We start from the raw sequence: 16,815 nt of genomic DNA on the forward strand, positions 1-16,815 counted from the left end.
GAAAAATCTTTGAACAGCAGAAGTAGGATACTGCCTTCTCTAGAACTCAAGATGATTTGCTCTGATTTCAACCTTTTGGTTACTGATTCAGCCTCTTAGATTACCTGATACACTACAAATATCCTCTGGTAACAAAAAGGTCAGCTAAAGGATTTTTTATTTTATTTTTTAATGATTAGGCTTCCTTGCCCACTCTTGTCCGTCTGTTGCAAGCAAGGTAGTTTCTGGGAGACAAAGGTCTCACTTAAGACTTCCAAATTACCTGACTCTATACTAATGAAAATTCCAGTCTAATATAACAGACGAAAGAAGGCTTACACTGTGAGAAGAAACTGGGGTTTGGGGAGCTTTTGGATCATTGCTGGGAAAAGAGAAATCCTTCATATGATAGCCCTGGATATGCCCTCCAAATTGTTCGCCTTCTAGATTTACCCAGGTCTAGTTGCTTAAAGCATATTCAGGTTAGCAGAGATCAGAGCGCCGAAATCACCTGCCACCCCGCCCCCAGAGTCCCAGCGGAGTCAGTAAACTCAGAGATTGCTTCCCGCAGATTGTGGGGGAGGGAATGTAGTGGAACGTAACCACCATTTTGGTTGTGGTTAAGCGCAGCGCACTAGTGGGCGTCACTCGGCCCTCTTGCGCAAGCGTATGAGGAATACGCTACCCTCCCCTTCCTGTGCACGCGCTCGGAGCCCGCAACTCTCGCGAGAGAAGCGAGATTTATTCCTACGTACCGGGCCGTGCTGCTTATGGCGGCGCTGGAGAGGGGGCGCTGAGCTGTTGGGGTGAGTACGACCCTAGGGTCCAATTGTGGGTAGCAAGAAGCCAGACTAAGGGCGGATGAAAAGACCAAGACTAACGGGAGAGACTTCAGAGTCAAGGTGGGCACTCCTAGAGCTCCGGGTAGGGAAAATCTCACCCTGAGTCTCCGCCTCGGGCTTTTCCACCCGACCCGTGTTCGACTGTATAGGCCTCACGTCAGGCCGCAGAGCCGAAACGAAGAGTCGAGACCAGGCGTCCGCGCGTGGTGGCGGTGGTGGTGACTTAAGGGGGGGAGGGAGCGAAAATGGAGGCTCCGACCGCAGCCAAGATGGAGGCAGGGGTGCGGGGCTAGGCCGCGAAGGCTGCTGGGAGTTGTAGTCTGGCCGCTTTCTCCTCTGCGGCTTGGCGGGGGAACGGGAACTACAAGTCCCGGCGGGCGGGGCAGAGGGGTGGTGGCGCGGTCCTTTGTGTGAGGCTGGAAAAGCCGGAGGCTGCGGAGAAGGGCCTATTCTTATTCTGGACCCTATAGTTTCACGGCTGTCATCGGCTTGGGGATCTGACTACGAGTACCAGAGCGCAGTGCGGCACTGGCGCCTCCTTTGTGTATGGGCTGATGCCTTGCTGCATCGAAATGCTTAGAGACACCTTTCCCCGGCCACATCTGGCATTGTAGCGCGGCCTAATTATCATCCTTACCTCCGCTCACCTCGATCTGTCTCTTCGGTCTCTATAGCTAACCTTCCTTTCTTCGCCTCCCTTTCGACTGTTCGAGAAAGGTAGATCCTAATCTTAGGCATGTGGCTCTCATCCCTCTATCCTGAAGTTAGGGCGTGCTCTGTGAGAGCTCAGTGGAATACATCCTCCTTACCACCTTCTCTCACCATATGCAAGAGCCAGCCCCACATTGTGCAATGGACGGCTGGGCCTAGTCATTCTATATAGTTAGTTTTTTAGAGCCCTGGTCGGAGAGACTTCCTAGGTTTTTACCATCCGATGTTTTATCGATACGATTATTTAGTGACACGGTTCTTTTGCTTTAAGGTTTTCCTTTACAAACATCCAGATGGTTCCTCTCTTGTTTGACTCAGAAGTGAGGCAGGGAACGCTCTCTAAAGTAGCCTCCCGATCTGCAAACACAACAATCTGAAGTGTGCTAGACAGTTTCCTTTTGGGCACCTAAAAGGAGGGAAAGAATGGTCCTCTTTAAACTGCTGGGAGACAGGGTGAAGGGGGAGAGAGGACGCTCAAAGACACCGGTAGTTAAATCTATTTCGTTTGAGAGACTTAGCTTTTTATCAAGGACGCTATGAACTGGCAGAGCTACTGGTCTATAAAATGTGGGTACCAAATTATAGCTCATCTAATGTAAGTCATTCTAGATCAAAGGCTGAATAATTTTCATTTGGGGTTTCTAGAACGCAGGCATTCTCAACACTACATTGAGGGGCAATATAGCTTGGTGTCCTTTTGATACTAATCAGTAATGGGTATTCTTGGTAAAGAGGGGATTTATATACTTGAAAAGGCATATGCCTCAGTCATAAAACCTAGATAAATACTCGATCTTGTTTCTTTTTGTTTCCTTTTAGCCCTAGGCCCGAAATAAAAGAGATGGTAGTGGTTTGAATGGTTTTGCAGCTGCTCTGGATGTTTACCATCGAGATGAGTATTTATAGCAGCTGAGTTGAAAAGTAAAGTATTTGAAGCACAGAAGATAGGTTTCCTTTTTTTGTAAATAAGTTCTGACTTAACTATGACCTTTAGAGTGGTTGAAAATTCTGGTAAATTCCTAGTAAATAAAAAATGAGTGAAAACTGACATGCTTTATCCTATTCCTGTTTTTTTTCTCACTCTACCTAAAGACACTCTGCAGGGCCATGCAACATTTTAAAAAAATAGTTTCTTTTAAATTATGACAAAATGTACATACAGTAACCATTTTAATCTTTTTTATTTTTAAGTGGACACTTCAGTGGCCTTAAGTTTATTCACATTGTGAGAAGGATACTTTTGACCAGGTAGTTGAAACATAGAAACGCTGTCTGGATCCATTTTTAAGGAGTTGAAGTTTAGAACTGTATTACCCCAAAATTAAAATCTTGACCTCTTGTTAGTTAAAGAAACATGAAGAATTGATGTGCCTTCTTAGCTTTGCCTTTTCAAGATCAGGGAAATTACTTTGAGACCTTTGACCCAAATTGTCTTATGCAGTGCTGTAAAAATTGTAGGATTTCTTTTATAATGAAGGATTACAGCTAGGAGATTTATAATTATTTTTAACGAAGTTTTTTAAAATATGTTTTTATTGATTTTAGGGAGGAAGAGTTAGAAACATCAATGATGAGAATCATTAATCTGCCTCCTGCACGCCCCTTATTGGGGATCAAGGCCTCAACCCAGGCGTGTGCCCTGACTCAATCAAACTCGTGACCTGCTGGTTTATGGGTAGACGCTCAACCACTGAACCACACCCACCAGACATAGAACTATTTTTAAAGCCTTAATCCCTAGAATGTCTTAAATTGTGAAGATACTATGGTAGGAATGACCTGTGTTTTTTTTTTTAATCCCATCGTTTCTTGTTTTTAAATCCTTCCTGCCAAATCATGATTTTAAATAATCCCTTTGTCTTGAAATTAAAATGTTTTCCAGCCCTCCCCGGTTTGGCTTAGAGCGTCAGCCTGCGGACTGGAGGGTCACGGGTTCGATTCCCGTCAAGGGCACATGTCTGGATTGCAGGCTCGATCCCCAGTAGGGGGCGTGCAGGAGACAGCCCATCAATGATTGTCATCATTGATGTTTCTCTCTCCCTCTCCCTTCCTCTCTGAAATCAATAAAAATAATATTTTTTAAAAAATGAAAGTCTTTGCTCAAGGGCCTTACTTTTTACTGTTGCTTTATTGGGCATGCTAATGCCTTTCCCCCTAATCAGCCTACACCTGCTCTGACCAATGTGGCCACTTGCCATGTCTGGCTATTGTGCACGTGAACTGTGCACAGTTCTGAATTGAAATGTGCTGTAATTGTAAAAAAACAAAGCAAAACATCAGATTTCAAGGAATGTAAAATGCATTTATATAGTTTGATTACAAGTGGAAAACAACATTTTGGATATATTCTCTTAAATAAGACGTAATTTCACCTGAATACTTTTGCCTATTTCAACTTTAATATGATTGCTAGAAAATTTTAAATTACATATATGGCTTTCACTATATTTCTGTTGGACAGTGCTGGTCTACACTTACCTGAGTGTGTGTGTGAAGCATTTCTTCAGCTTCTTCCCACCTTGGCATTTGTCCCATTTCAATTATTAGCGTATGTAGAAGCAGTTAAGTGATAGATGTATATTTAATTTCAAAAAACTTAGTAGCTGGTAAGGTAACTAACAACCCAGCATAATTATTACTAAGCATGCACGGAAAGATAGTTGAAACAATTTGACTTTTATTTCATTTCCATTCAACATGATGACATAAATTGTTTGAACTTGGTTAATTACTTTCCTTAGATACTAAAGTAAAAGTGAATTAAAACCTGTTAAGCACTTCAGTTTGTACAGATTATTAGCAAAATGGGATATACTTTAACTTGAGTTAATGCACCAAGAAATACGAACTGAAAAGTTAAAGGCAAGAATATTATTCATGTAAATCAACAATAGAGAGACTTCATTCCCATGCTGCCTCTGTGGGTCTTCACTCTTCTCAAAGGAAGAAGGTACTCTGAAAAAAGTAGGTTAGATGGTGGGCAGACTTTTTTTCTTAATCCTCACCCGAGGATATGGTTTTATTTTTTAATTGACTTTAGAGAGGAAGGGAGAGAGAGAAATAGCAAACAGTTGCCTCGTGTATGCACCCTTCCAGGGTTCAAACCCCATAACCTGGGTATATGCCCTGACTGGGAATTGAACCTGCAACCCTTCAGTGTACAGGATGATCCTGCAATCAACTGAGTTACACTGGCCAGCGCAGTGGGGAGACTTTTGTAAAATGGTGTAGCCTTTCATTAACATTTTCCCCAAGTGAGTGCTGTACAGACTTTGAGAATAATTTGTCAAATGGTAAACTGGGTTATGTGATGTATTTTAGATGGATTACCGATATCACAAAAACTGTTTTGGTTCAAAACAATTTATTTGATTCCTACTATATGCTTGGCTTCTGCTAGGCTTTTGAGATAAAGCAGGGAACTGGGGGAGCTAGTAAATAACAAAATAGGTGTTGATAAATTTGAGACAGGTGAAATAGGGATTAACTATTTGGTTTATCAATTCAAGTAAAGGAATTGGCTTTAACTCGTAAAACAACGTGATAATTGGTGATAATGTTTTCATACAGAGCAAAGGAAAAAGGAGTTGATTACTTAGCAATCAGGGAGACTGGGATCCACATTTAAATTGTTCCTTAGTGTTTTGATTGGTGCTCTGTAATTCATGTGACTTAAGTGTTTAGTTTAATAATGTTAATGATGAATGGATAGCCAATTTTATTAAAATACCTAATGGATATCTTGTGTTTTATTAAGTGTTAATTTGATTGAAAAGTATTTAGTTAATCATGGAAATGTCAAAACTGTCAAGTTAACTAATGAAATGAAATTTAGCCACTGTGAATTATATTATTCATGATTTTGGGTGGGTTTGTTTGAGCTTTAATATATCCTAATAGGCTTTATTAATGCCTAAGACTGACCCTCTAATGCTTCAGATTTTAGATTCTGGAAGTGTTTTATTTCTGTGTTACTAAGTGGCAAACCTGGCACTTATAATACTAGGTTTACCAGTTAATAATGGCGGATTTTGAAATCAAAACACGATAATTTCAAGAGAAACATCAAAAGTGCTTTATTCAAAGTAATGACCATCGATAGCTACAAATTTTCCCCATCTTTCAGGTAATTTGTGGATACCGTCCCAATAGAACTTTTCTTGTTTTGAGGCACACCATTCAGAGACCCAATTTTCACTTCATATGCTTTGAAGTGCTGCTCAGAAAGTGAGTGTGCCATCGATTGGAACAAGTGGTAATCTGAAGGAGCAAGGTCTGGTGGATACAGCGGGTGGGTTAATACTTTCCAGGCAAGATCTTTTAATGTGTCTTTAACTGGTCTTGAAGTGTGTGATGGTGTGTTACCATGAAGCAAAATTACTTTGCTGTGTCTTCTGGCCTATTCTGATCGTTTTACGATCAAAGCGTGGTTCAAACTGATTATTTGTTGTCGTAATCAATCTGTATTAACGGTTTCACCTGATTTTAGAAGCTCATAATACACCACACCTTCCTGATCCCACCAAACACAGAGCATTGTCTTTTTTCCCAAGCGATTTGGTCTTGCAGTCTATGTTAATGGTTGACCTGGATCAACCCATGATTTTGTGCATTTGGGATTCTCAAAATAAATCCACTTTTCATCGCCAGTCACAATTTTATGCAAAAAAGACTTTCTTTTGTGCCGTTGAAGCAACATTTTACTGATGACTTTGCGGTTTTCCATTTGTCTTCCGTTCAGTTGATGTGGCACCCATTTTCCTTCCTTTAAAATCTTTCCCATTGCTTGTAAACTAACGGAAATTGCTGAGCAACGTTTCTGCAAGTTGTTTTTGAGTTTGACACGCACGCATCTTCATCCAATAATGCTTGTAATTGTCAGTCTTCAAACTTTTTCGGTTGACCTGGACGTTCTTTGCCTTTCACATCAGAATCATCACTTTTAAAGTGTTTAAACCAGCATTCACAAGTATCTTGAGATGGAGCATGTTCACCATAAGCTTCCCGAAGTATACAATAACTTTCTTCAAAATAATGAATTAAAACTTCCCGCACATGCTCTTTTTTTGGCCCGAAATTCAACATTTTTAAAAATCTATGATGTTAACACCTTTGGCAAATTTGACATACGAAGTTTTGAAGCTTGCTGTCAAATCAGTTCAAATTTTTCAAGATTTTTTTTTTCCTTGATTCTTTGTCCCATAATATGCACAACCTTGTTAGTAGTTTGATGAAATTCTCATCGATATCATCAGATAGCAGTTCTGAGGTGTTTGGGTTCATAAATAGACTTAAGTTATTAAGGTTAAACCATTGTTCCAAGTCTGTTTTTAAGAGATTAATTCTTTATTTTTTAAAATGTTTTTATTGATTTTTAGTGAGGAAGGGAGAGGGATAGAAAGAAACATCCATTGGCTGCTTCCTGCACCCCAACCCCCACGAGGGACCAAGCCAGCAACCCAGGCTTGTGCCTGAGCTAGTGAACACTCAACCAGTGAGCCACACTGGCCTGGCAAAAGATTACTTCTTGATTAGATAATTAAGACTTTATATAGTTAGCCAAAACAAATTTATGGATCAACTACTTTTTGCTATATTATTTTCTGCTATGGTTAAGTTTAGAAGTACTGGGTTAGGCACTAAAGGGGGCTGTAATAGAGAAATAAACTTGATTTTTGCCTCTCGGAATTTTGAAATAAAATTGGAGGAACAAGATGCATAAACATATGAAGTAAGCAAAGTATAGAATTCATTTGATACCAAAAAGAATGATACCAGCAGTAGGAGTTACTGTTCTCATAGTGGGAATTGAGGTAATAAGTCAATGCCTGTATGGTCAAGAAAAGGTGTTTGTTTTGTTTTGTGAGTGTGGCTTTTTTTTGTCACCTTGAAGATGGCAAAGTTATATTCTATGTGGGAAGAGCCATATGCACAAAGAAGTGATGAATTCAAGAATCTTCCAAGAGTTGTGTTTAAAGATTAGGGAAGAGAGGCTGTGCACTTGTCTAGGAGAAGAAGTGGAGAGCAATAAAAGGTAAAGATGGCAAGGTAGAACAGAGACATCTTGGGTGGTGGTTCTTAAAACCTGGTTGCAAGTCAGAATCATCTTGGGGAAAGGGAATAAACAAAATATACCAACTTCTGGGAACTAAACCTAGTGAAAAATTAGAATGTCATGGTGGGGTTCAGGCTTTGATTTTTTTTTTTTGTTTGTTTTAAGTTGCCCAGGTGGTGGTTGGGTTGGATATGCAGCCAGGATTGAAAACTTACCATAAAGAGTGCTGCAAAAATCACAGGATTTTGGACAAGGAGATGGGATAAAATTGAAGTTTTAGATCAGTCTTGGCAGTATTATTTGACAGAAAATGGAGGGGATTGACACTGGAAGCTGGCAGATGTGTTAGACACCTGGATTAACATATGATGTCATTGAGTACGTAAGATGAATGCAAAAGATACCTTTAAGGAAATATTGTTAAGACTTGCAACATTGGGTGTGGAGGTGGAGAGGGATGAATCAGTCATTCCGGAAGTGGCCCTACTTTAAGCCAGTTAATTTATTCTTTGAGTGGGTACTGGGCATAGGTATATTTTAAATCTTCCCAAGTGATTTGAGAACCATAGCTCTAAGAATAAGTATCTAGTCTGGGTAATAGGAGAATGATCCAAATAAAATTGTGTTTGGACAAATGTAACAGTTGATATTTGAAGTAGCAATGTAATGTCATGGGATGTTAGGTATAACTACAAAAGAAATGGCCACAAATCAGTTATTAGTAAGTTTTCATTTTGCATATGAGAAACTGAAATTTAGTGAGATTAAATAACTTGATACTGGCATTTTACTAGTATCAGTGATTAGAATTGAGCTGTGCTACTCTAAGCTATTTCACCAACGCTGGCCTCTGTCTGAATTATGGTTCTTTTTTTTCCCTATGGTTCTTATTTGTAATGTTTTTCAAATATATATTCATTTTTCAGCTTATCAAAGACCAAATCTACCTTTTTCTTCCCAGATAAATCATTTTAGTTAACATTTGAATCAGTGCAAAATAATTTTTATAGCTAATATAAAGCACAGTTCTTTTATTTATACATATATTTCTCTTTCCATTTCATCTCATCTTAATTGTTTCTCTTCTATAGACATTTCTCATTTATGGCAACAGCTCATTAATGTTTCTCTGTTTCCTTCACTAAGTCATCTATCTTCCAAAGCATTTCAAGACTTAATACTCTTTTATCAAGAATTAAGACTGCCCTAGCTGGTTTGGCTCAGTGGATCGAGATCCCTATTAGGAGGCCTGCAGGAGGCAGCCAATCAGTGATTCTCTCTCATCATTGATGTTTCTATCTCTCACTCTCCTCCCTCTCTGAAATAAATTTTTTTAAAAAAAGAACTAAGCCGTTTCCTGTTATATCAAGTTGAAATGCTTCATAGCCTGGCTCTACTACACCTGTCACACCACATATCCCATTTCACTTTAATCCAGACCTCTGTCCTAGCCAGACTAGCCTATTGATTGCTTTGAAAATAACAAGCCACACTTGTTACCACAGGCATTCATGCAATAAACCTCCCTTGATATGCTGGGCATAGAGCATCTTATACATGGTCCCTGCTCTCAAGGGATTTAGAATTTAGTGGCATACTCTGACTTGGCTTATATGATATTTCATGCCTCAGCTGTTTTCTTTCTCTTAAAAATCTGCCCATTTCTCCAAATTAGGCTAAAATTCCACCTTTTATTAAAAGCCCTCTTTGACTTTGCTCTCCATGTTGCTTTGATACACATACAGTGATGATTAAACAATACGTAGTATTTCTAGTATATGACGTAGTGGGCACCCAGATATTAGTTGAGCAAATTAATTTTTGATATTTTTGTCCTATATTCTGCGTTTTCTCCATGTATAACTCTTCTTGGCAGAGTGTCAACCCCCTCTAATGGCAGGAACTTCTTTTATATTTTCTACAGTACCTAACATAGTGCTAAATGTTTATAAAACACCTGTACTAAATATTATGTTATGAAACTTAGAGCTTGAGGAGGGTATCAACAATGACCGAAATAATTTCTGGTTTTGAGTATATGATGTTAAAGGAGGTGTATCCATTAGCACATGAGAGATTGTTCAAGTAACATCAAATGAATGTGCTTCTAAGTTGCCTGTATTGCTTGCTTGACCAATGATTCTAAGTTAATGAGATGAGCTGGTCTCTGTACCTCTCCTCTGTCCTGGGTTCTTTTATGGAAGTTATATTTAATGTCTTTTTTTTTTTTTTTTTTATCTCTAGTATGAAGTGTAACAGAACAGACTTTACCACCTGAAACTGCTGCTTCAAGTTCAGATCAGGCAAAGAACAAACTTGAAACAACCAACAAGACCAAAGAAGAGTACACTTAAGTTGAAGACACAACACTTGATCTGAAACAGGAAGTTTGTGCCTACTCAACAGCTTTGAAAGAGCACTTCCCAACGCTGCTAGTAGTCTTTGTTTTCTTCAGTGCTGTACTGTGAGATTGCCCGGTGCAGCAGCAGTTGTATTCTTTATTAGCTTGATAGATCATTTTCTCTCGCTCTCTTTTTTTTTTTTTTTTTTTTTTTTTAAATACTAGCAACTTTCATCCTTTGAAACGTGTGCTGAAAAAGAAGAATCAGCAAATACTACTGAAAGTGCAATATTTGATTATCACTGCGAGGTAGGTTTGTAGTTTCCTGATGGACAATAATCTTATATAATAAAAGCCTAATATGCAAATCAACCAAACAGCAGAACGATGCGCGCTGACCACCAGGGGGCAGATGCTCAGTGCAGGAGCAGGCCCCAGGCTGGCCAAGGTGGGTGCCATTGGGGGCCCCAGCAGTCGCCCTGCAGGTCACTCCACAGATTGGCCCTGATCACCGGCCAGGCCTAGGGACCCTACTGTGCACAATTTCGTGCACCAGGCCTCTAGTCAGTTTATAATTCTGATTTCCCAATTATTTGATCAGATACAAAATCTTTTTAATCGGTTCTCTTCTGAAAGTATTCTGAAAACCGTATGTTCAGCTATTAAGTTGAAATATCACTAGATTAAATTATTGTCTTGCTAGATGGGGCCACTTTTATGGCCAAAATTGAGATTTTTCCCATAAGATTATATTTATTCATATATATGCAGATCTCTTGGTTTATTGGTCTCTTAGAAAAACTCCATCTGTACTATTTAGAAGCTAGGGTTTCAGGTAGGAATGCCCATTACAGTGGTATTTGTGTGGAGGTCTTCGTAACCTAGGATAAAGAAAGCCTACAAAAAAGGCTCATTTGAAGGTGATCAGTACTTTGTTAAGAGGGAGGAGTATTCTGGTAGAAGTGAAAACACATGGTATATACTGAGTAGTCCATCATGAACAGGGTGGAGAGAGTAACTGGAAAGGAAGGCTTGTTAGAGACAGGTTCTGAAGGGCCCACTATATTTGACTTTATTCTATAGGAAAGTTGCCAGATGTTTGTAAGCAAGAGTTTAATGGATTTTGTTTTTCAAAACTGAGAAGCTTCAGATTTTACAGTTATATATTTAGAAGTATATCTTTAAAGATAAATGGGTCCACTTTTAAGAGATACATGGACCCACTGCTCTTAACAGTATGGAAAGACCTGTTAAGAGCAGTGGCTAGAGCATAAGGAAGGTAAACATTAGGGTATAGTCAAAGAAAGGTAGATACTAGCTAAGTGTTTTAATGGTAGAAGTGATGGGACTTGGTGACCAATTGAATGTGAAGATGAGCTTGGAGGGAATTGACTTATAGTCTATCCAGTTGTCCAAGCTAGAAACTGTAAAAATGGGGACGTTTTGTTACAGAACTGGTGTGGAAGAAGACAGCTGGACACTCGGAGGTTTCAGGAAAAGCCTTTATTCAAAGCAGCGCTCTGGTTCAGGGGACTCTATATAAAATCCAGATCCTGAACAACTTAGACAGTGAGATTTTCTCTTTATATATTTCTGTATTTCTTTGTTTCCTAACTACCAAGCTTCTGTAGTGGACTCTCACAGCCACGCACCCCCCCCCCCCCCCCGCCCCTCGAGAATCAGTTGGAATGGTTAATTTAGATTATATAGATTGTATCTAATGTCCATCCTGGATGGCGCCAATGACCTCCCTCTAATTAAGCTGTTATATCCTTGGTTTATGGCCCCTTGTAAATTGGAAGTATTTAGATAAATAGCTCTTGTGAGACCAGATAATTAAGGAAGGGGCAGTGACTTCAGGAATGTGGATTAGTCCCCATCAGTTTAAGTGGGGACTTGCTGGAATTAAAACACATATTGTGGAAATTTATTGTATTCATCCGCTACTAATTCAAAGTTGAGGAAGTATACTAAACAATGGTAATTTGGGAAAGTTAGGTTTATGAAGGTCTATTTTCCTTTTTAATCTTCCTAAATTTTCTAAAGTGGATAGAAATAAAGGCTTGAAATTCAGAAAGGATTCCTCACTTTATAGTGATAAAAGATAGTGTGCCAAAGAAGAGAATGTTCATTTGTGTCATTTGCTTTTCCTATTTGTTTCTTAATACCTCTTCATCTGTTTTTTTAAAAAAATAAGTTTAGACGGTTAGTGATTGTGCTAGGTTGGATAAGATAATAAAAATTGAATACTGCTTTACCTTTATTCAGAAGGGTAAAAGACTAGATATCAAGGTTTCCATTTTATTCTATTGAAATGGATTTCAAGTAGAAGTGCTTTTTCTTTAACCCAATCTTTGTATTCTGAATATTAGTTTGCTATGTAAGTCAGTTATAAACATTGTGCTATGTTATCACAGCTGTTTAAGATGGAGAACGTTTTCACTGTGTCATCAGATCCTCATCCCCCTCCTGCATCCCCTCCTTCACTTTCTTTACCTTTATCTTCATCTTCTACCTCATCTGGGACAAAAAAACAAAAGAGGACCCCCATGTATCAGAGATCTGTAAGTCAGGGAAGCAGTTACCCCAGCTTGTTTGCTTTGTGTTTAGAGCATGATTTAGGAGGGCTACTCAGTTTGGTTAAAATACCTTGCAAACTCACTTTCTAACTTCCCTAAGCTTTTCCTTCACCTTGAATCTTGAACAATAAGTTCAGTAGTGTGGGGCTTTGCTGCTCAAAGTGTGTCCAAGAATCAAAAGTATCACTTTGGGAGCTTGTTAGAAGTGGAGAATCTCAAACCCCTGTCCCAGTGAATCAGATTTTGTATTTTAACCAGATCACTAGCTTGCCAGGTGTAACAAACTTGAGAAGCCCTAGTTTAGAGCCCAGATGTAGACATTAGGCCTTCTTGGTTTGACATCACTACCATTTGACTTTGGCAAGTCATTTAGCCTCTCTCTGTTTCCTCATTGTTAAAATGGGGATAATATTTCTCATGGGTTTTGTAAAAATTAAATGAGTTAAATCATGTCAGAATAATATTAAGCATGAAAGAACTAGAACTTAACCACCTACAGATATGATAGCTTTGATTTGCATGATTTAGCCATCCCACACATTGTTTAAGTATTTGTGCTTGGCTTTATCTTTCTACAACTTTAGTACTTTTTTATAATGAAAAACATTTTTATTAATGTTCAACTTTGCACTTAAACGAAATGCTTATAAACCAAAAATAATTTGTTTTTATGGTTTAATGAAATATCCAATGTGAGGACAGGATTTGATGAACTAAAGAGGTTGCATTGCTTTACATCTAAATAGCTTCCCTTTTCTCTAAGGAATGTTTTCTTTTGCTTTATCTGATCATAAAAATAATAGCATTTAGAGATTTTATCAGTGTTTAAAACAGGTGAAGATTTCTTAAAAGTACCTGTGAAATGATTGAACATTTTCAGAATTGAAGAATTTTTTTCTTGGAGTTTTATGTTAGAAAACACCTGTTTTCTAACTCACTATTTTGGGTTGTTTTCCATTAAAGGAACTAAGCATGCATGCATTCTGATATTTTCTGGTTTGAAATAAGTATTGCATATAAAGTTTATTTTAATCTCTACTAACAAGTAATTGTCTTCAAGGTGCATGGCTTAACGAAATAGTATTAAGGTTTCTATTTAAGTTTCAAAGTAAGTGTTAATAAATTTCTTAAGGAAGTGTGCTCATAGTTTAGGTTGCCATCTCTTAAATATTAATTACCAAATTGTTTTAAGATTGTTGTTAAAGTTAACATAAAGGCAGCTTTTACTTATGTTGTTAATTTACCTTAATACTAGCATCTGGAAATTCTGTTTTTCTTTCTTTTTTTTTTTTTTTAATATATATTTCTTTATTGATTTCAGAGAGGAAGGGAGAGGGGGAGAGAGAGAGAGAGAGAGAGAGAGAAACATCAATGATGAGAGAGAATCACCGATTGGCTGCCTTCTGCACGCCCCCTACTGGGGATCGAGCCCACAACCCGGGCATGTGCCCTTGTCTGGAATCGAACCTGGGACCCCTCAGTCCGCAGGCCGACACTCTATCCACTGAGTCAAACCGGCCAGGACAATTCTGTTTTTCTAGTAAGCAAAAATTCTGCCATAAATTGGGACAATTTCCCAAAATAATTCAAATATTTACTCTGAAATGTTTTAATAGCCAAATTTGCATTTCAACAATAAAAGCCCATAATCTCCCTTTTATCTATTTTACCTTTATTTTGTTTGCCTTTTATATTAAAAATGTAATGATTTGTTAATTAGGCCTATGCTGTGGAGATAATGTACAGATCTGTATATATTGAGTTCCTTTTCTTTTCAAAACAGATGAGCTTTGATCCAAACCTTCTCCACAACAATGGACACAATGGGTACCCCAATGGTACTTCAGCAGCACTGCGCGAAACCGGGGTTATTGAAAAACTGCTAACCTCTTACGGATTTATTCAGTGTTCAGAACGTCAAGCTAGACTTTTCTTCCACTGTTCACAGTATAATGGCAACCTGCAGGACTTAAAAGTAGGAGGTAATCTGTTGATTCTCCTTTTTTAAAAAACCAGTCACAAATTTCTTTTCCTTCCATATCAACTTGCTAATGAGAGTGTTAGTTTGGGTCTTTTAATTCTACCAATTACTGACGTATGTCTATATAAACTAGCAGAATTCTGATTTCTATTGTAGTGTTGTCTTTTTGAGTGATGAAAGGCTGATTAAAAGATATCTTTGAATGTTTTTAAAATAGATACTTAGAAGATTTAAGTTACTCCCCTAATAATGACTCTTTATACTGTATTTGATTTTAGGCCCATAGAAAGATTCAACTTTTCTAATGTTAGTTTTGATTATTTTACCAGGTACTAGTTTGGTAGTACCTGAAAAAATAACTCTTACAGTCTCACACTTGCACTATATGAAAAATAATCTTGGCTAACACCAGAGAAGCCATTTTTACATATGAAAATCTGTGGTTTATTTATTAAAGGACTGAAGCTACCAAGTCTCAGTGTGTATTTTTAAAAATATCTTTGAGGAAAAAAAGTACGAACAATAGTTAACATGAATATTTTATGTACCAAGTACTCTAAACCCTATGAGAATATTATTTCGGTTAATTCTCGTTATACACTTGAGGTACAGAGGTTAAAAAAACTTGCCAAAGGTCATGATTGTTATATTGCCTTATTTGCAGCATTTGTAAATGCCATGAAAACTAAGATATGACAGTCTAAAGCACTGGTTTTGAAACATTAATGTATATCAGAATTACCTGGAAGTCTTGTTAAAAACGTAGATTGCTGTACTGCTTGCCCAAAGATTGCTTTTTAATAGGACTGGAGTGGGACCCGGAAATTTGTGTTTCCGCTAAGCTTATCAAAATTAGTACAACAAACACAGCGCTTTCTATATTTTAGATGATGTTGAATTCGAAGTATCATCTGACCGGCGGACTGGGAAACCCATTGCTGTTAAACTGGTGAAGATAAAACAAGAAATCCTCCCTGAAGACCGAATGAATGGACAAGTGAGTGACTTTGATGCTTTGTGTTTTCTTCGGGCCCTGCATTTGCATATCTTTCCCATTAGAAAAGGAAGATTCCCCATCTCCTCAGTTTGCACGCAAGAGAGCTATAGTATATAAAGATCATTATTTTAAAATTATATCAGAAGCACTGGCATTTCTTGACCTGAAATTTAAAAATGGTCAAGACTCAATTTGGGTTTTTACAAATAACCCAGAGTTTATACTTACAGTCAATTTATGTCTGTAAGTTTGAAACTTGGCAGCATGGCATCCTCTTGTGGATCATATTAAAATGCATCCCTATGTATAGTATAGAGGATATTAAAATTCAGTTTATATTGCACAGTGCTGCTCCTGAAATGATTAGCAATGGAAATTTTTTTTTTTTTGACTGGTAGGTTGTGTGCGCTGTTCCTCACAACTTAGAGAGTAAATCTCCAGCTGCCCCGGGTCAGAGTCCAACAGGGAGTGTATGCTACGAACGTAATGGGGTAAACTTGTGTATTTTTCTTAAACCTTTGCCTGATCCACCATGTGATCTATAAGCGTCCTTTAATTCAAAATAGAAAACGTAAGCTGCAGTAGATAAAATCAATTTTAAATTTGGTTTCTAAGGCTTTAAGTGCAGCATAATAAAAAAATTAAAAGCAAAAAAATCTATAGGACTTCCAAGTGTTTTAGCTTGCCCACGTGTGACCTTAGTTAGAACATTAAGGTAAAATGCTCCTTTTACTCACTTTTTGGGGGGTTGAGGGAGGGGATCTTTTTTCTGGTTCCTTTTAAGCACTAACTCCAGCTTTTTTGTTTGGAATGCCTTATATAAAAATTGGTCTTTTGAAATGTAACTACAGTCTCTGGGCAAACGCTTCCCGTGTGTAAGCTTTTTGAAGTTGGATTGCTGCTCAGCTGTGGACTCGCAGAAGTCATCAGCATCATGGAGGGGAAGTGTGTGTTTATATGAATAAACAATGTGCTTGTCATAAAGCATTTAATTTTAAGGAATTTGGCTTAAAATGCCAGTTTAAGAGCTATTTAACAAAGTAAGTCACAGTATACCGTAAACATGCATCCTGCCAATATAGTAATAATAACTTATTAATTCACAGGAAGTGTTTTATCTGACTTACACCCCTGAAGACGTGGAAGGGAACGTTCAGCTGGAAACAGGAGATAAAATAAATTTTGTAATTGATAACAATAAACAGTAAGTTCTTTTTTTCCCCCTACCTAAATGATTTTTCTTTTTTGCAATAAGAAATTTGAAGGGAGTTATAAACCTAGCTTGTAACTCTGGATAAATTTTATGATCCTGTAAATTTTTCATTAATCA

The 16,815-nt window shown here is 38.0% G+C and overlaps 1 protein-coding gene across 7 annotated transcripts in view; it reads left to right on the forward strand.

Moving 5' to 3' along the window:
* The first annotated feature begins 681 nt into the window (after positions 1-681).
* Positions 682-16,815, forward strand: part of CSDE1 (cold shock domain containing E1) — a 36,189-nt gene continuing 20,055 nt past the window's right edge. Inside the window, exons 1-7 of one of the 7 annotated variants that reach the window (XM_080647339.1) lie at positions 682-785; positions 9,832-10,237; positions 12,346-12,492; positions 14,291-14,489; positions 15,376-15,485; positions 15,884-15,976; positions 16,592-16,689. In XM_080647339.1, the coding sequence (XP_080503465.1) occupies positions 12,355-12,492; positions 14,291-14,489; positions 15,376-15,485; positions 15,884-15,976; positions 16,592-16,689 (638 nt within the window). In that variant the 5' untranslated portion in view covers positions 682-785; positions 9,832-10,237; positions 12,346-12,354. Of the gene's footprint in view, positions 786-9,831; positions 10,238-11,378; positions 11,498-12,345; positions 12,493-14,290; positions 14,490-15,375; positions 15,486-15,883; positions 15,977-16,591; positions 16,690-16,815 lie in introns of those variants that run through there. The other 6 variants (XM_080647340.1, XM_080647342.1, XM_080647344.1 and 3 more) reach the window with 6 other exon arrangements.

The sequence above is a fragment of the Plecotus auritus genome (genome assembly GCF_963455305.1).
Source record: "Plecotus auritus genome assembly, chromosome: 12".
Classification (NCBI taxonomy): domain Eukaryota; kingdom Metazoa; phylum Chordata; class Mammalia; order Chiroptera; family Vespertilionidae; genus Plecotus; species Plecotus auritus.